The following is a 20,312-nucleotide window of genomic DNA, read 5'->3' on the forward strand; positions in this document are numbered from 1 at the left end:
ATAGGCACTGTGGATGATAAAGATGTGGAGCAAATTGGAAGGGAGCTAGAGAGGAGGAGAGAAGAAACGAGAGCAGCTGAAGGAGAGATAGAGTTTCATGATGCACAACAGCAGTAAAGCATTTTAAACCGAACTGGAAAAGGAACAAAGTGGCAAAGAAAAAGCTAAAAGAAAAGAGGAAAAAAAAAGGCAGTGATTTAAACTACTTGGGTGAGAAAATGGTAAAGATGAAAGGAGAAAACAAGGATCATACAAAAAGAGGAAATAGAGAGATGAAGGTGTATAAGAATTCATGCAAACAAGAAAGAAAAGGGAGAGTAAAGAATGGAGATTAGCTTGTAGTATGAAGGTGACGATAATATAAAATCTTGACCAAAGAGAGAAAAGAAGAAGAGATGGAGGGATAGAAAAGAGAGGATGGTGAGAGAGGTGAGAGAAAGAATGGGGGAGCAGAAAACTGAGCGAGACAAAAACAGAGGAGATTGCTTTGAACGCTGTAGATCTGTCAGAATTGAATCACAGGCGGCCAGCTGTAAGCTCTGATAGTGCTCTGACTCTAAATATAACAGGCTCTGAGATGGACTGATACGGCCACAACAGCAGACACAGGGATGGTGAGAACAAAAAAAAGGAGGCTTCACAACACACAAGGAAAGAAAAGGAGGATATAAAACGTCAAATCTGTACACACACGCAGAAAATTACTGCTCACCAGTAGGTAATTTTTATGAGGAGACATTTTTTGCATGAATGAATGTATATGCATAATACGACAGTATCCAGTCTCCCTTGTCAACCTACCCCCCCTCATCCCCTAATAGCAGAGAAAGTACAGCGGCAGAGGGGCTGTTTAATTTTATATATAAGTACAGTCTGCCTGACTCATTGATCCCATGTCTGACTGAGGTTTGTGCAGGTCCTGACTCCTGAAATATTAGTAGTGTAACTGTGTTGTGTATTGATAAACCCATGACACTGTCCGTGGTGCTGAAGTAGCAGATGGATTTTTAATTTCCCCTTTTTCTGTCAGTCCCTAAACCCTCTGTCAGTGTCGTCTTGGATCTTTTAAACTCTCCAACCTATGCTAAGGGGAGAAGCAAGATTGAATTAAATGGAATTGTAACATCAGAGTCAGAGTTATTGGTAAGGCGTGCTGCAACAGGGTGTGTGTGGATGGGGGTGTTACCACTGGGCCATCCCCCCTGTTAAAAAAAAACAAAAAACACATCACCTACTGACAATATCAATGCACAAGCACTCGTCTGTGGTGACACACACACACACACAAACACACACTCACACACAAAGCAGGGACAGTATCGCAACTACAACACTGCTGTATGACAAGTAAACATGACACAACAACCTTCCAGCATCAAGACCCATCTGCCCAGACACAGCAGCAGGAGAAACCCACTTTTAGAGTCTATCTGTGGGTGTGAGCAGCAAGCGTTGCCCTGGAGGTCTGGAAGTCGACTCCAAAACCACCACCCCACTTGACGCTCAAGGTGTCAGTGGCAATGATGGAGTGGCAACGTCCCCTCTGGGTGAAATTAAAACCTCAACACACCATCCTTCCTTTCCTCTTTCTCATCTGCCGCTCCTTTTCCAGCAAACCCCCCTGAAGACACCCTGCTGATGACAACTGTCTGTCTGCATCACTGCACACATGCATGTATAGAAACACACACTCCAGCAAGAAGGAGTTATCCCCTGCAGTGCTGATGCACGCTCCGACGCATCTGAACAACACACACATACACATACACACACACAAACAGAGAGAAAGAAAGCTCCAGAAGTGTCTTTAAGCGTCACAACAAAATATTCTTGCAGGAGGCTTGAGCCCAGCTGTCATTGTTATTGACACAAGTCATGCATACACACACTTACTTTTTACTAGAACTCTTGTTTTACCTCCATCTCATACCTCTCCACCATCACTCTCTGTGTCTAACTCCCATGTTGCCCTGCATGGGAAGAGTCATAGCTGAGTTTGGCATCATTACCATCCAGCACGGAAAATTAATTAACACAGAGGTCATTAACTTGTGTAAACAAGACGTTAAGCACACACTACTGTAATGAGCCCTGTGCATCATGTATGTTGGTGTGTGACTGTGTTTGTGTGTGTGTGTTAATAATGAAAGTGAGGTTCCCTGGAGAGTGTAATCAGAGTCCTGTGGGTCCAGCTGAGGGGCCAGTTGCATAAAAGCAGCTGCAGTCCAGTTTTTTTATGTAAGCCTTTTTAGTTGAAGTGCAGGATCACACTCAATCATCTAAAATCTAAAATCTGAGTCTAAGCCAACAGGTATTTTGAGAGGTATAAAGATCCAACATGTAAGGCAGGGAAAAATGTAACTTGTTTTTTTGCACAAAAGAAGTAATTTAGCTTTTGATGCAAACTAAACCCTGTACTGTACATGCTGTAGCAAGGCTGGTGCAAACTTTAAGAGTCCAGTGTTGTGCAAATCTTTGCCAGTTCAGGGATTGGACTATCATGAGGAAGATAAAAAAAAAAAAAAACACACACACAAATTAGAAAACACTTTATGATTAATGTAGAGGACGATGAATGTAATAAAACGTTGGAGAAAATACACCGGGGCTAATACTTTTATGCAGCAACCTGCAATATAAAATACTCCATAATAAGTGTAAGTCCTGCAGTGAAGATGCCACTTGCGTAAAAGTACCTGAATAATAGGAAGGAAGCAGAAGGAAAATGTCAAAAGAAGAAGAATTTAGGTGAACTGAACCCCTTCCTCCTGGACATGCATGTCCAGCCTGAAACACAAACACACACAAATGCAAACACACACTCTCCCTCGTCCACCTGGTACACGTTCTGCTGAGCATGAGCGATGGCGCTCTCAGAGGAGCTCCTAAAGCTGCCGAGCACAGCAGGTGATTATTAAGCTGCTTTTTGCTGCTGATGCTTCTTCCTCTTCTTTCACTGCAGCTTTTGGTGTTGTGCCTGGTTCGTATTGAATGGGGGGAAAAGACACTAAGATGTTTTACGCTAGTTGAACACGGCTTTGTGAGCACATCAGCATCATCCACTCTACTAAATCTCTGCTGACAGCACCTGTCAGATGTAGTGACTGAACTACACACACACACAAACGCACAACACTACCCACAAAGTCAATGGACTGTGGTTGTCACTCCAAGAATGGCTGCCACCCAGTGTTCATTTATGGGTAGTGTTTCAGTTGAATAAAAAAGGGAAAAGGAGTTAAGAGGAGTTTGCTAACTCTTTATCTATTATCTATAGTTATTTTGTTTTGGAAATACACGGTATGCCATGAAAAATAATAAACTTAAATTAACACATACAGAGACACTCTAGTGACAGTTAATATCATATAAACATTTATTCTCTGTACAGTTGTAAGGAATCAATGGGAAATCAATATTATCAATTACTGATAGAAAAATACATTTGCTGCACCATGGTCACTCCACACTCATACATACAGTAAGTAGCAAAAGAACATCACGCGTGTGTTGTGAACTTTGTATAAAAGAAAAATCAGTGTGAGCGTGCAAACATGACATCGATTAGGTATGAAAAACAAAGTGTCACTCATACAAAAAAAACATATGTGGGTATAATTTTGTATACACCATTGGCATATTTTTTATAATATTCTCTACAAAAAATATCAGTGGTACTCTCTTTTTTTTAATTAATGATTGTGTGCAAATTTTAGAACTAAAATAACATCTGGCTTCTGTGTTTAAAGAAATCCTGTAGACCTATGAGGAGAAGGAAACAGATAAGTCTTTGGAGCTAATCGTCTTTTCTCATATTTGGCTTCATGTGTAAAAATCAAGTAAGATGACCTTCGGGTACAATGTTGTGTCGGCACATTATACAGTAAGTGTTGCTTTTTAAAAAGACTTTTCATACAGTAAATGTCCCTTCAGCCAGCTGTTCACATCACAGAGTCCAGAGAGGCAGCAGTGTGGATCTTAGATGAAGCTCTATGACACATGATCCGACAGAGTTTAACACAGTGTAAAAGTGTGCAGCAGATGCAGATGTCCCTCCATGGTTAGTAAATATAGGTGTCACAGGCAGCTTTTGACCGCGTGATTGAGCTTGGCTTCATAAATGTTTTTGCTTTTAGCAGTTTTTCAGGACTTCAGGACGTTTGATTGGCAGCCGCTCTGCCCTTTCACCTGGCAGCGACAACGTCCATTCCATTCACAAGGTGAATCCTGTGGGCGGGACTCTGAAACAGGAAGTTCTTCCAACAGATGGACGGAGTTAGTCTTCACCTGCTTCCACATGCAGATTAACTCTCAGCGCAGAGGCAGGAATCTTATGCAATATTTTGTTTGACATCTTCAGTTAATCATTTTGAGGTTTAGTGGCTGGTCGCAGGTCATTGTATGCTCATATGTAAAGGACCATGTGAGGTGAGTTTTTCTGATTGGTTGACCTGAGCCTCACATGGAGAGGGTATCCCAGCAGTGTGACAGCGTCTCCGCTGAGGTGGAGGTTAGGACAGTCCCTCTGAGGGCTGCAGCTATAGATGGCTGTGCACTGACATGCACAGGACACACAGGACAGAGGGAAAAATAGACTGTCACTGTACTATATAGTCCCAATCCTTGAAACAGGATTTTACTGGATTTTACTTCTGTGTCATATTTTTCTGAAATTTCTCTCACATCATAAGGCAAACACAGTTTAACAGACATAACAGACACTCCATCAGACAAAGCTGCAGTGCAATCAATCATTCAAACTAATAGCACTTAATGCAGCTGTACACAAGCATACAGTACTAATATGAAAACTAATATACAAGGACATAAACACGCATACAACTCACCATTCACAGCTCGGCCCCCGGTGAGGAAGGTGTTCACTGAGAAGTTGTTGTAATTGTACAGAGACACTGACAAAAAGATAAAACGTAAAACTTGACGATGATGAAATCTAAACTTGATGCAGTAAAATTAGGAAATACAGAGGTGTCTGATCTTACCAGCCTTACTTGTTGATCTAAACCAGTGTGTGAGATGTTGTAGTCAGTCACTCAGTGTTGGTCTGTCCTGACTGAGGTCCTGTAGGTGGTGTGGACACTGTTTGAAATCAGACCATTAGATCCCAGTGTTTGGACACTGATATGGACCGGGACGCTCAGGTCGACATTTTCCACAACACACTGTAGAAAGAGAAACAAAATATGCAGCAAGTGAATTGCTCTGGTTTATTTTTGTTTTATTTTAACAGGATGTAGTGATGTACAGTTAGTGTTGGGGGGAGACCGGTACCTTGGTGCATGCCGAGCTCATGACAGATTTGTGGAAGTCCCCGTCTATGAACACCTGAGACGTAATTAAAAACGGAAAAAAAAACTACCTTTTAGACAAACAATCCAAAATCAAAGTCCATGTGTAAGTCTACCTGCCAGCTTGTTCCGCCTACCCTGTATCCGTAGACAAACGTGCCGTTGCTGCAGCCCAGCTCGTCGAGTGGTGGCCTCTCCCAGCCAATCATGAGGCTGCTCTGGCCCACTGTTTTGATGACCTCAACGGAGCGCACCTCTGCTGGTGCCGCTGGTGGAGATAAAGAACGGTTGCCCACAGTTATAAGACTCTTTACCTTCTTGCTCATGGTGTACACGCACGATATGCAATGCAGGCTAAATAAGCACTTTCACCACTATTTCTTTTCTTTGTTATATGGCATGTCACTTTTATGATGCACCTGTTATTCATAAAATGATAACATAATGAACAAACATAGCAGGACACAGTGGATGCAGAACTTGCTAATGAACTCAAGCAATTCAATAAAAGTTTATGCTCATGTACTACAGTGTGTTATATAGACAATAAACAACAACATCAAACTGCCAGAATGTGATACAACATTTTCTCCAATACAAGAGACAAAAACAGAGAAGGGGCCATATCTAGGGTGAGTATAATCACATTGCAGCAGTATGCAACCAAAAACTAATACCCTACTATGGTAAATTACAACATTATATGCACAGAAGTTCAGAACGTGTGTTGTACACAGTGCACAAAGTTTCAGCAAAAGTTGGTTTTTTTTTTGGCAAATCAATAAAAGCATTCCAACTTTTTAATAAAAACAAGAATTTCTTCATCAAGGACTTTAAACAATGGTATGTTTGTGTTTTGCGTAACACTGAATATGTGAATTACCTGGTCTGGGTCTTGCTGCCTTTGTCTTATCTGGAGCAGCAGTGGACTTTCTGATAGACGTGATGGACCTCTCGGGAGAGCAACGAGCGGATTGAGTCCCGGATGCAGCGAATGGAAGTCCATCACATGCAGGGGCAGCACCATAAGAAATATTAAATTTGGGGGCAGTTGATTGGCCAGGAGCAGTCATGTCTGAGGCAGTGGTTTTTGGATTAGTGTCAGAACTTATTAAGACATCAGAGTCAAACGTAGTGGTCCTCAGAGTTACAGGAGTTGAAGCTCTATGTGTTGCATCAGGTACGTTAGGGATAGCAGTGACTTTCTGTGACAGTTTTGGGGATGTTGTTATCTCAGTGCCACTGTTTGAGGTGGATTTGGCTTTGTCAGGTGCCATAGCAGCAAAAAGGGAATTAGTAGATGACCTAGAACAAGCAGATGTTGTAGTTTTAGATTTGTCTGCTTTAAAATGATGGTAAGTAAAGATGTTGGGGCTGAGCGCAACATTAGCAGATCTAGAGGCAACTGCATTAAAAAGTGTTGCTGGCTTATTAGTGGCAGCAGGTTCAGTTGTAACTACGGGAGTGTCCTTGGCTTGGCTTGAAGCAGCAGTGACTGGGAGAGAGCTGCAATGTGGTTTATTGAAACTGAGGCTCTGCTTGTTTGTCTGAGAGGCCGGATTCAAGTCTCCAGGAGCTGAAAATGAGAGACTTTTCCTGGGCTCCTGTCCTCTTCCTCTGTTCCCTGGAGCCTTGTGATCAAGGAGAAATGCATTTACTAGACATTTACCAACACAACGTTTTCCTACATTTTGTTCTTTTTTTTTTTTTGTGGACATATCTTTATGTCTGGAAAGATTTGTGAACATAATTATCCATATAAAGAAGAAACATAAAATAAAAACAAACTTCAGCATACCTGAAAGCTGCTCATCAGAGTCTTCTGCAGTTGCTCATGCAGGCTGATGATCTTCTCAGGACTGCTCAGCCTCCTGCTTGGACTGACATGTGTGCTGAAGGAGGGAGGAGCACGACTCGGTGAGGATCCCCTCGAACTGGTCAGATCTGTGGAGGACTTTGCACGCATGTCTGGATGGTGAACTCCAAATTTCTCTGGACCACTGGCTGCTTGGATTGGTCCAGTGGCAGAGGGAGACAGCTGTGGTGGCATTGAGAAAAGGAAATCATGCTGTGTTTTCAGTGTAATATATAAACACTGATACACTGATGTCAAATTAACTGTGATGGCTTGTTAACACTGCTGTAAACAAATGATAGTGTGGCTCAGAAAAGTGGCAACTTCCATTTCACTGGTATATTACTTAATGATAGTGTTTAAAATAGGATAACATTTCCTATAAACCCAGCTGCAAACAGGACCTTTGCTACTTTGGTTAAAGGTTTTTACTCTACTGGGAATAATAATGATGTTTTTGACTTGCTCTACATTCTGTCATTTTTAAAACGTACAAGAACAAACAATGTTCTTGAATATGTTGTTTTTCTGTAAAGCTATGTCGCATATATTTAATTAATAAATGGCTTGGTAGCACAAAACAGCTGTCTGGGTTATTTATTTATGTGAATTATTTCACAAGATTAATGCAGTAATGGTTTATTGGTTGGTTAAAATGCTAAATCCTTGACCTTTCTGACTGAGTAATTTAAAAAAGGAAAAGTTTTTCACCTGTGCCTCATTGGTGATCACGCTCTCAGGTGTTGCTTCGACACTGGCGCTCTCTTGCACTAGTGCTGTTGGCACAGGTGAGTTGGCATTTTTCTTCTGTGTTTCTGTTGCTACAGGTGTGACTACACTACTGCAGTCTCGAAGATTTGCTGAAGATTCAGCAGTGGATATCGGAACATGTTTCTCACTGTTCGAGTCTCTGCATTTTACTCCAGATTCAGCCATGAAACCATTTCGGTGTTGCTCGTTTGCAGGTGTGAATGCAGCAGGGCACGTCTGATCAGGTATGAATCCACTGGTGTAGTCTTGAAATTTGGAAATAAATCTTGGTGCAAACCCAGCGCTGTAATCCCCAGTCTTCACGATGCTTCCTGGTGTGAACGCTGCAGTGTAGTCCTGCAAAGCAGCGTCACTGAGCAGCTGCTCGACCTGCTGTTTGAGTGTGGAGTCCAAGCACCCTTGTCTGTGCATGGTTTTCATCATCTGAACCAAGAAGTTGTTTCTCTCCTGACACTTGACCACCAGGCACGACAGCTTGGCCTGTCATTGGACAAAACACTTGTCAGTCAAATGAAAATAGTTTATTTAAGTAAATAAGATGTTGTTACTATTAAGTGTGACCTTGCACAACATACAATAATGACGGAAATAATGAAATGATACATCTCTCTTTCCACACCTTCAGGGGAGCTAAATCCAGATCTGTCTGGCTCTTCTTTTTCAGGAGCGCATCATACTGCAAACAAAATAAAATGTAAAGACATGAAAGTTATTATTACTCTATGAGATATAGATAAAAACATGTCAACTTAAAACATAAGACTAACTGCTTTGGCTATAACCATAGCGTGGAGTGCAAAATAGATCACTGGTTTCCACCTTAGCTCTGATGTCGTTGTAGCGTGTCCGGAGTGACATGAGAACAGTGCTCAGATCATCCTTGCAGCCCTGACCTCGTTTTAGAGAGATATACTCGGAGTTCAGCTCCTGAAGAGCCACCGTCTGTGAGGTTAGACACAAATGAACACACACACACGCACACACACACACACACACACACACACACACACACACACTTGTTTTATTTGTGGGGACTCATCATTGACATAATGCATTCCCTAGTCCCTTACCCAAACCTTAACCATAACAACAGCCCTTATACAAGTGCAACCTAAACCTAATTCCAACCTGCACCGCAAATCACGTCTTAACTCTCAAACAGCCATTTTAACTTGTGGGGTCCAGCATTTTGGTCCCCACAAAGATGCCAGACCCCACAAGTATAGTGCGCTCCCAGTTTTTGGACCCCGCGAGTACAGTAAAACGAGCCCTGAGATATATCTATGATGAGGGCTATTTTTAAGAAGTCAAGCAGTCAAGAAGCTCAAATTTATCACAGAGCCATTTACAGGTATTAAAGTTATAATTTAAAGTTAATCTATTTCTATGGCATATAACAAACCAAAAAGAAACATATTTCTTACCTTAGCTTTGAGCTGAGCTGTGAGGATGTTGTATTGCTCCTCTGTCTGTGTCTTTAGTGACAGAGCATCAGTCTTTTCCCTAACCAGGCCTGTCAGTTTGCTCTGCAGCTCCTTCACCTATGGCAGACACAACAACTTTTCAGGGCAAATAGAAAAACAGCATCTTTTTTTGGCTCCGCACTCGGAGGGAAAGCTACTGAGTAACAATGTAAAAAAAAACTCCAAGGTGTCCAAACTAAGGGATGTGTTTAGGAATTAATAAGCTCCTATAAGGCTAACTGAACATGCAGCTAAACAAGCAGACAGAAAGGTATTGATCTATATCTATATCTAGTTAAATACCTGGGTGTTGAGACTCTCATTTTCCCTCCTGGTTTCTTCCATCTCACTGGTTACATCTGTCAGTCTCATCACCTTTTCGGCTGCTTGAGCTGCCTTCCTCTCTGCCTCCTGCCTCCTGGCATCTGACTGACACAATTCACTGTGCAACTTCTTTGTCTGTACATGCACACAAACATAAACATGAACACAATGAGTTTGTTAAGTTGCGAATGATGTGCCATTCCCATGTAAACATCATACAATGAAGCACATTCTTAGATACTGAATACACTAATTATCCTTGCTGTTATGCCTAAATTTGTAAGTATGTCACATTCAAAAACTCGAGGCTCATCACAGTATTAACATAATAAAGATGCTGTGTCATTTTTACTGGTGCCTAATCTCTGCTGCTGCAGTGCTTCTTCACTGGAAAGACCAACGTAAATCAATCTTCTATCACAAATGTGGAGGACAAAAAGGGACGTTGTGCAAACTCACTTCTTCATGGCTCTTGTCCAGTTCCTCTCGTGATCTTTTCAGTTGTGCTCCCAATGCTTCGATTTCCGTCATCAAATCAGTTTGCTCCTGCTTTCCATCAAAACCACTTTGTGTAAGTTCACAGTAATCAAACATCATGTTACAGGATGAGCCAAAACGCTGAAAGGATATATAAAGTGACACGACAGACACTGATTTAATACACAAACGCAGAAATCACATCACTCTATACCTGTATTGAGTTTTCCTTGTAGTTATAAGTCTGACATCTTTGTGCAGAATAATCTCCCGTTCCAACAAGAGTCTCCGTTTCCTTTGTATTGCCAGCGCTGTTTGGATTCAATAAATGCTGCCTCTGATTCTTGTCCCCTGTTTGTATTTGGCTGGGGAGGGCAGACTGGATGTTGTTTGTTTCCTCTCTTAGGCCCTGAATTATGAGCATTATCTGCTTTTCCTCCTGTTTCAAACAAGTGATTGAATGTTCAATTTTCTCCTTTTCTCCTCTCAAAGTGCTAACTGACTTTATCAACTTGTCACCGTCGCCTTGTAAAGTGTAAGATGATTGCTCCCGGTCTCTCTGTTCTTTCAGACACTTAAGGGAAATGTTTAGTTCGTCTCTCTCGTGTTTCAGATTGAGCACGGCCTGGCTTAACTGGTCGCTCTCTGTCTGTAAACTTTGTAGGGATGGCATAATTTGATCTCTCTCGCCTTTTCCTCTTGAGAGAGATTGCGTCAGTGCCTCTTTTTCTCTTTCAAGGCCAGATAAAGACTTTGTTAGCTGCTCTTTCTCCTCTTTAAGGCCACTCATGGACCTAATAAAGTGATCTCTCTCATCTTTCAGCCCACAGACTGTCCTGGTAAGCTGCTCTCTCTCTTGTTTGAGACCAGCCAGACACTGAGAGATGCAGTCTTTCTCCTCCTTCAGTCCCCAAACTGCCCGAGTTAACTGCTGTTTCTCTTCGGTCTGTGTTTTGACTGACAGAGCTACTTCTCCTTGTTGCTCTCTGAGAGAATGTATATTGCCTGTCAGGTCGTCTTGTTCTGTTTTGAGGCTCTGGACTGTCTTGCTTAGGTGGTAAACTTGATCAGTCAATGAACTAACTTGCAAAGTGTTTTGTGGGCTGTTCTGTGACGAATCATGGTGATCACTATGTTGAGATCCAGGTTCTGAAGCTATATTCAAATCCCCTGGTTGCTGACTGGACTTCAACTGTGGTTTTTCTTCTCCTTTTAGCACACTTTCCACCAAGCTGTCCACACATTCTTCTAGATTGTTCCCCTCTCCACTCTCTTCTAACTTTTGCTGCAGCTCCATGATGGTGTTGAGATCATCCTCAGTCTTCCTGGTGAGCTCTGTGATCAAACACCCTTGCTCCTGGTTCTCCTGCTCCAGCCTGGCTCTGTCCTCCTCTAACTTGGAGACGTGCTCCCTCAGCTGCGTTTGCCCTATCTTGATATCCTCCTCTCTGAGCTCAATGTGAGCCAGCAGCTCCTGGATCCGGTCCGCCAGGGCCCGGTTCTCCTGATTCAAGGCTTGGACGAGATCATCCCGTGCAACAATGGTGTTATCTTGGGTGGGAGAGGACTGGAGATGGTCAGCTCCATCACAGGTGGATCCTGTGCCAAACTGTATGTCAGAGACATAGAATTTGATTAGTAAAGTACTGCATGCAGAGCAAAGCTTCTCCAGCTTTGAAAAACATTTGGAAATTTTGACATACCTTTTCTCTTGAAGACCCCTGTGCTGCTTCTAGTTCCTCCACCTGATTCCTGAGTTGTAATTTCAGCTGAGTATTCTCCCGAGCCACCACCTCCAGTTCTTCCTGTGTGTGCTGCAGGGCAGCCTCCAGGCGGCCACGTTGTTCTTGTAGGGCTTCAAGATCCTCCCCTAACCTCAAGCTCCTATATGCTTCCCTCAGGGCATCAGATTCCTCACTGGGGATTTCCTCCAAGTTTAAGAGCCCTCTGGAGCACCACGTCCCCAGTTTAAACTCATCTATTGTCTCTGTTGTCAAGGACAGTGACTGGAAGCTGAGGTTGTGTTTGGAGCCACGGCGAGAAAAGAGGCTCAGCGGACCTGATTTGGCAGATGATGAGAGATCCTCCGTGTTGTTCTGTGCACTCTCTGCTGGATCCTGGTGGTGAACATGCACAACTGCAGATGGCAAGTCTGTTGCCCCATTCAAGGTTGGCCGGACCTGCACAGAGATCACAATTTAACACCATATGTGCAACAGAAGTTGAGAATCATTTTAAGTAAATATGAAAATAATATAAGATTTGATATTTACATAGTCTTGTGTGAGCTTTTACAAGAGGAGGGGGTTATGTAACACAAGCAATAAACAAGCATAACAGAGCTTTCACTCTTTGGGAACATTCACCCTTTTTAGGCTCTAATACTGTCTCACAAAATAACAAGGAGGAATTTATAACATTAAGCCAATAATCAAAAATACACTGATATATATCATATTGTTATTGATCCTTTAGTTATTTTTAACAAGCTACGTGCCCTCTCTGAAGTGAAAAATTGGTAAAAATAAATCAGAGAAGACAACTGACTATATTTAAATTACTCATTTTTACCTGCTGAATAACTGATTGTAGCTTTTCATAAAGAGTTTTAGAATAGGAACACAGGAACTGGTTTTCAAACATGTTTATGGTACTTATAATCCTGTGAGTCCTCAGGTCTCTCGTGCAAAAGAGATCTCTATGAGATTAAACAAAAGTTATAACAATAATAATCATGTCTTACACACCTCTCCCGAGCTCCCTGATTGAGCGTTGGAGGGCCCAGGACAAACAGCAGGGCTGCAGCTGGGTGAGCTCGTCCCGGGACTCGGGAATGTGAACTCAGGGACTGTGGATGACTGACTGGGTGTTTGGTTTGCAGCTTCCCTGAGGCTCTGCTGGAGTTTGTGGTTCTCCTCTCTCAGCTCTTCAACCTCCTCCATCAGGGAGCTTTCAGACCGCTTTAGCTGGTGCACCTCTGCCTTCATCTCCTCCACTTTGCAGCCCAGGAAGTGGCTGCTCTCCTGGGCTTCCTGGAGCTGCTCCATCAGTCCCCTCCGTGCCATCATCGCATCTTCCTCTCTTTCCAGCAGCACCCTGAGATCCTCCTGCAGGCTCAGGATGAAGCCTTGCAGCCTGGAATCATCTGTGTTCTGTTTTGTATCTTTGTTTCTCCCTCCTTCTGTTTCTTTCTCTGTCTTTCCCTCATCACCCTCTCGTCCTCCTTCCCTTTCAGTTCCCACATTTGGCTGCCATTGCTTCCTCCTCTCCTCCTTCTTCTCCTCTTCTCCTTCACCCTCTCCTCTCATAGAAGTTAGCCTCTCTTGCTCTGCCCAGTGTGTTACAGTCCCAGCAGTAATTCTTACTGCACCGACAGTTGCCATGCCAGTGGCAGCGCTCACAGTCATGTCAAGCAGCTGCTTTTCTAAAGTGTAGATCCGGTTCTGTAGGCTCTGCTCTCTGTCCCGGGCCAGACTGAGCTTGTGTTGGAGTTGGGTTTTAAAGTTCTCAAAGTACTGCGACTGGCGACTCATCTCCTCCTCTTTGGCCTTCAGCTGCCTTTGACAGCGCTGCAGTCGCTCCCTCCATACCTGCTCCCCTCGCACCTTCTCCTGCGTCTGAGTGGGAGGGAAGATGGAAAGAGAGGAAGACAGTTGTGTATTGCATTAACTCATCTGAGCATTATAGTTTTGCCCACCCTTGTACACTGCATAAACCTTTTGCCCATGTCTGCCGCAGGTGTGAACTCAAACAGTGCAACAACAAAAACCCCAAAACTAATTTGTTTAATGATTTGTACATCAATATCTACTGATGTCTTCAGAAAACCTGACACTCACCATGGTCCTGACTTCCTCCCTGAGCATGTGGAGTCTTTGGTCCAGCCTCTGGGAGTGTTGCATGCTGGGGAGGTGAGAGGCAGAGGCTAGCTGATAGAGCTGTAGCAGCAGGCTCCTCTCTGATCTCTCTAACTCTCTGATCCTACCATCACCATCACACAACACAGACAAGCTCATGTTACACCATCTTATTAGCTTCACACAAATTTGCACATTAGCCTTAAGCCAGAAGGTTTAATTACTTCCTTTGTTAATTTGATCTACACATTTGAATCAGTTTTACCCCCTTATGTGAGAAAAGATGAAAATATAATCTCCTACAGCAAGTAATTCCAAGGGAGATGTTAGCGGCAGCGTGCTTGCTTGCAAGTGTGCAATGCAGTCAGGTGTGTGTGATATGTGATATCACCTTGGCCAAAAGTGAGTATATAGTAGCAGGTGTGTGTATGTGTGTGTCACTGGATCCCCTCTCCCCCGGTCTCTCACCTGTTCCTCAGGTAGCTGTCAGTCTGGATGGTTGAACCTGCTTTCTGCTTCAGGACGTTCACTCTCTTACACAGAACCCGTAGGTCCGGATCAGTTCCCATAGAGTCTGTTACCATGGTTACAGAACTGCTTCCGGTACCCGTCGTCTCTGATGAGGCCATGTGATCCTCCATTGGTTAGCCTGTGCCCACTGGGTGAGTTTTACCTGTGGCACAAGAACTGATGGTTTCAGACTTACTCAATACAGGAGGAAAAAGGAAAACTGCTATTTTCACTACACTTCTTTGAGCTTTTTGTTCATTTTTTTATCCCCATGTCCATCATAAATACACAGACAGACAAAGATACATAAAGACATAGTATAAGATACATACGCACAAAATACAGTCATCTATTATTTACAGTGTCAGCAGCTTGGTAGCAAGTTGTCGTGCACAGGTATCTCTCAGGTTACTCCGCCTCCTACATGTAATCGCCCTCCCCCGCGAACCTCCTACCACATTTCACAAATCCTCCTATCCCAAAACTTCATGAATACATTTTTTTCAAGTTCATCTTAAAACAATACTCTATTATAAACTTTGTCACCCCCCCCCCCCCCACCCAAAGACAGCGGAAGAGGATATAGAAAGCGTCTCTTAACCTGTTTATAGCCAGTATGAACAGGAGGAATATTTATACAGGCAATAGGCTGTTGTTTTAAGTGTGAACATATCTACCTAAGCTCAACCTAATAAGTAACCTAGCAAGCAAGTTTGGCTAATGCATAACTGGTGAATGCAAGAACACATAAGTCACAAACAGATCAAATTAGTATAACCAACATTCATTCACATGCAGATTTTGAGAAGTATTCTTAAATTCAAAGACCAGTAAAACTAATAAGACTAATTATCTGTTGTAGTAATAAAGGTAAAATAGTATAAATTCCCAAAGTCTCAAATTTTAATCCTAACCTGGTTTTTGCGCTCCACTGATAGCAGATTCATCCTCTCAATGCAGCGACGAGCTTCCACTAAGTTCCACTTCTGCTCTGTGAACTTAGTTGCAGTGCTGTTTCCTTAGAAACGCCACAGACATTGGACTTTGCCAGAATCCTCCATATCCAGTTGGCACTCAGCTTGTTCCCCCCCTCACTCAGCCCAGTACTTTCACTCTTCTTCTCCTTCTTTTCCATTGTCCAACTGGCCATTCCTTTAACTGAGCTTGTGGCTCTTCTCCCTTCAATAAATCCTCTGATTCAGAGTTTTTCCTCAGTAAATCCATGTTTGCCTCTCACGGAGGAGGTAGGGTTTCATGTTCCAGGTCCAAGAACTACTACAGTAGATGTTATTTATAAATAAATTTCACTTTAATCTCATGTATATCTGGTTAGATTTTCAAATATGTTTGCATTCCAGGTAAGAGTCTTCTGCAAAAGTGCACATTTATCAAAAAGGCCATAGGGTTTTCATGAGCTGTCTACAAATGCATAAAAATACAATTAGGTTTTGTTTCATCCTCACTTGCCTCCGCAGCACCTTAACACCTAAGAAAAAGAAAAATATTTTTAAATTTCTTCCTTATTACTGATATTTCTGTCAACACCATAACTGTTACATACTGATATGATCACAGTGAATAAAGGTGATACCTGATGTGGGTCCATGGTCATTTTCATTAAGGCCAAAGAATAAATGCTAAAGAGAAAAACAAAAAGAGGAACAAAAACTAAAGGAACACAAAGGGTTTAATCAACGGGTGAAAAAAGAGAGAGAAGAAAAAAGGGTGTCAAAAAGTTTATACAATAATACACTACATCAGTACATGGGATGTAAACTCCCTCACATTCCCAATTGCTAATCTTTGCCTTGTCCAGTTACAGTTCACACTTCATCTACCAGTCATTAGAAAAAAAGCTTCATGGAAAAAAAAAACATGAATATGTACCTTTTCCTCTATTTCCTTTATTTGCCTCTTTTGCAAGTCAATCCTGTCTTCCAGCTCTCTAATTCTCTGCAATGCAAACACAGAAGTGGTTAGGTGGTCAAAATGTGTTCAGATATAAAACTAAGACCATTCGGCCACAGTCATTCCTTCATGTACAAAATGAAACAGATGCTAAACAGTTAATCAGACCACGATCTGGCTATTCCTGTAAATACTCCAAACAGTCTGCCTCCTTCCCATCATGCCTTCTGTCTCCATGGTAGCTGTGTTGGGTAAGAATGAGCTGCCATGGCAACCGAAGAGCAGATTTAACTGTGAACAGTGGAAGTCAGTCCATCTTTGAGACTTTAAACCTGCAAGCAGCTTATTCATTGACTCTGCTCTTTATTCATAACACATTTGTTTAAACAGCTCTCCACTACTGCCTACAGAAAAAAGGGAAGATACAAATTCACATGCAAACTCACTCGGACAAGAATGATATTCTGAAACTAACACAAGCATTTGAACTCAATATCATCTGGCACAAATTAATCTTGGATGATGCTGAATGCTTCAACTAAATAAAGCTCCATCATTCATTAAGACAAAGGGTGCCCTAGGTCTTTATTACAGGGGACTGGGAAACTATTTAAATAAAAATATATAACATTTAATGTAAGTGTAGGAAGGGCAAACTATTCTTATTAAGTTGAAGTGAGAAAATGGAGGAGATTGACAAATATACAGTGTTTGCAGCCAACTAAAACTTGTGTTTATGAACCTATACTGCATGTTAGGTTCTTTATTTTCATCATTAGATTATTTAAATGCATTTTGGTTAGTTAATTTGTATTTCATGAGCAGCTGATTAATAATGTTAGTAAGTTACAGTACAACTGATTTAAATGAAGTTCAAGGTGGCGTGATTGTTGATGTAGTAAATGAGCAACATACTGCACAAGCCATGGGTGTAAAACTACTGTGAGGGCCGTGGTGTGGAGGCATACTGAAGGAGTGGGGGGTTTTCAAATCACAATGATATATAAACACACACATACACACACATACACACACTCACACACATTCTGTCTCATCTTCTAACACTTCCACTGCTACATATGCACTTACAGGTGGAGTTACAGAGGGATACTGCATCTTTTTCATAGCACCAGAGGTCTGGTGGGGTCAGACGATTCAGACAGGTACCAGGGGTCAGATTGAGGGTGGGCAGGGCTCAGTAACCTGACTCGATTTGTTATAAGCCTTACCTGCTGGGCCTGCTGTAGGAGCTCCATGCGCTCCTGTAAGATCTGACTGTCATACTGCCGGCTCTGCCGGAGAATCTGACGCCTCAGCTTGTCCACGGCTAGCCTCAGCTCCTCCCTCTGCCTGTCTGTCAGCGACTCGGCCACCGCTCGGCATGCCGGCTGCTCCTGCTGCAGAGCGCTATACAGCGTGGCCTCCAGCTCCTCGATCCTCTGCACAGCCACCCACATACACACACATACGGATACACAAACACACACATACACACATGGACGTGCACATGCACATGCAGAAACACACACAGGCATGCACAAGCACACACATGGAGGCACACACACACACACAGATACACATATGCACACAAATACACACACACACACACACATACACCACTGTGACCATGGCAGATATGGAGAACACTGTACCACTTTATATTGGGGGTTACTTAAGACTTGACCCTCACATGGTAACTTGATTATATTAACAACACAAAATGTGTTTTTTTTTTCTCAGTCTCCACTGTGTGAATTCCACAGTTGCCTGACTCAGAAAAGTTGCCATGTAAAAATCACGCATTCACCAACACAATATAAAGTGGGACCATAAACACAAACCAACACCAAAACTGACCAAATAAAATGGTTAGAGTTATATGGAGAGTGGCCTAGGTGTTATCTGTTTTCTGAGTCCAGCCTATTTAAGTCTGTGAGAGGGGAGAATGTTCTAAGATCATTCATGCTAATGAATCTAACGTTAAAATCCTATTAAACCTCTTCGCTCTAGAATTTTTCTTCAGCTTCACTACCTGTCCACTTGAACCAAGTTACATAGAATATGCTATTCATAAAAGCATTACATTTTCACATTTCCTGCAATTTAAGAGAGAGTAATCAATGAGTGGCCTTCAATGGAGGTAAAGAAGAATTTAGGCCAATAAACAAGAAGCCAATTACCCCAGCCAATTCAGTTTCTTAGATTGTTTGCAGAATTTAGACTTCAGTGGTAAAAGATGCAGTATCCCGACACAATGTGACAGATTTTACCTTCATGGAGCATGTTGCAATCATGATGTTTAATGGGATCCCAAACGTTTATGTGCCATGCTGAAATGATAATGTTGCACCCCTGCGTTCCTGAATCACTTTATCATGAACCACTGTGTGCTGAATACAACCTCGGTGAATGTTGTTATTGATATAAATGGGTACATTTTGTCTATTTGAGTGGGTTTGGACATCTTCTGTATAAAGGGACAGGTCATAATGGCGCAGGCTCCATACCATATAGGCCTGGTCCAAGGCCTGTTTCCTATAGTCCAACTCTTCCTCGAGAAATCCCTTCTGCTTACTGAACAGCTCCTGCAACAAGATGGGGACAATATATTAAACAGGATGTGGTATCACAGCTGAGTGGCAGAGCACAGAATCTACTGGAGTCAAGTATATGCATCTGACACCACTTAGACAGTCAAAATATTTAAATATTTTTTACTCAAACGGTAAACAGATTCTTTACCTTGTCATTTTCCAGGTCGATCATCTTCTGTGTGAGAGCAGCTTCTGTGGTATCTATTTGCTTCAACCACTGTACATTAGGGAAACAGTGGAAAAGTAAAGGATTAATGCTTTTTCTTAAGTAAAAAAAATAACTCTACCATGTTTAACTTAACAAAAATGACTGAAATATACTGTATTACTCAAATGTGTTATAGCAATGTTTGTCCACTGTGTGTCAGTAAAAGTACACCATGTCTGAGAGACTGACCTTTTCACACAGAGAGATCACTGTCCCTGCCTGGATCACTGCTACCTGCTCCTCATTCCTGAGATTCTACAGAAAACATAAGAAGGTAGAGTTATCGCAAATTATAACTATGGCTGAGATTAAAACAAGGTATAACCATTATAATCCAACAGTGTGTTTGAACTCACCCCATTGTCCCCCAGGATGTCCAGTTTCTTCATCAGCTCAGGAATGATTACATCCTGCACAGAGGTCAAAGCCAGATATACTCAGTGTGTAAAAGAGAATTAAAGGAAAAAAAAGTCTGGGCTTTGTGAAAGTGTTTTCACCTTGACCCCCTCCTGGTGGCAGTAGATCTGCAGGGCACTGCTGCTGTTCTCAGGGAATGCAGACATGTGGAGATTGAGGGCAGGAGATCTGCGCTCCCTCTCCTACAGGGGGGGTACATACAATATTTATACTCACATAAACACAAGTACAGTAAAACACAATCTGATCAGCAGAATTAACAAGATTTCTACCAGTCCTAAAGTAATGTTAAAGTTCATCATACTGTACCACTAGTGGTGAGCAGTGAGACACAAAGTAGGATTGACACATACTGAATGTAAATGGGAATGAATGGGAGTGAATGTGGGATTTACTTACATGACACTGAAAACATGGTCAGGATCTGCCAAAATGAGGGAGGTGGAAACCCATAGACTTAAGAAAACCAAACCAAACCAAATAAGGGATTTTAAAACACATGCTGAAGCTCATGACTGCCCAAATTCAGACAGAAGTCCCACATCAACAGATACAAAATCATCAACTAATATGACTGACTGATATGACTGATGGCAATGCAATTATCATTATTATTTTT

General features: G+C 42.2%; 2 protein-coding genes across 2 annotated transcripts; both read right to left on the bottom strand.

Annotated features, from left to right (window-relative positions):
- Positions 1 to 3,294: 3,294 nt before the first annotated feature.
- LOC121187986 (plectin-like) lies at positions 3,295 to 15,557 on the bottom strand. Its single transcript, XM_041047438.1, has 19 exons — positions 15,481 to 15,557; positions 14,525 to 14,729; positions 14,039 to 14,180; positions 12,947 to 13,816; positions 11,903 to 12,379; positions 10,414 to 11,808; positions 10,182 to 10,271; positions 9,702 to 9,857; positions 9,360 to 9,476; positions 8,755 to 8,877; positions 8,555 to 8,611; positions 7,876 to 8,415; positions 7,108 to 7,347; positions 6,193 to 6,940; positions 5,447 to 5,577; positions 5,293 to 5,346; positions 5,004 to 5,183; positions 4,848 to 4,913; positions 3,295 to 4,555 (listed from the first exon to the last, which is right to left on the bottom strand). The coding sequence occupies exons 2-17, from the start codon at positions 14,695 to 14,697 to the stop codon at positions 5,055 to 5,057; spliced, it is 5,442 nt and encodes a 1,813-aa protein (XP_040903372.1). The 5' UTR covers positions 14,698 to 14,729; positions 15,481 to 15,557; the 3' UTR covers positions 3,295 to 4,555; positions 4,848 to 4,913; positions 5,004 to 5,054.
- A 1,095-nt stretch (positions 15,558 to 16,652) lies between these two features.
- Positions 16,653 to 20,209, bottom strand: LOC121188116 (janus kinase and microtubule-interacting protein 2-like). Its single transcript, XM_041047690.1, has 8 exons — positions 20,093 to 20,209; positions 19,774 to 19,875; positions 19,633 to 19,686; positions 19,466 to 19,531; positions 19,217 to 19,285; positions 18,982 to 19,059; positions 17,704 to 17,913; positions 16,653 to 16,736 (listed from the first exon to the last, which is right to left on the bottom strand). The coding sequence occupies exons 2-8, from the start codon at positions 19,837 to 19,839 to the stop codon at positions 16,653 to 16,655; spliced, it is 627 nt and encodes a 208-aa protein (XP_040903624.1). The 5' UTR covers positions 19,840 to 19,875; positions 20,093 to 20,209.
- Positions 20,210 to 20,312: the final 103 nt, after the last annotated feature.

Source organism: Toxotes jaculatrix, chromosome 10 (genome assembly GCF_017976425.1).
Source record: "Toxotes jaculatrix isolate fToxJac2 chromosome 10, fToxJac2.pri, whole genome shotgun sequence".
NCBI lineage: Eukaryota > Metazoa > Chordata > Actinopteri > Toxotidae > Toxotes > Toxotes jaculatrix.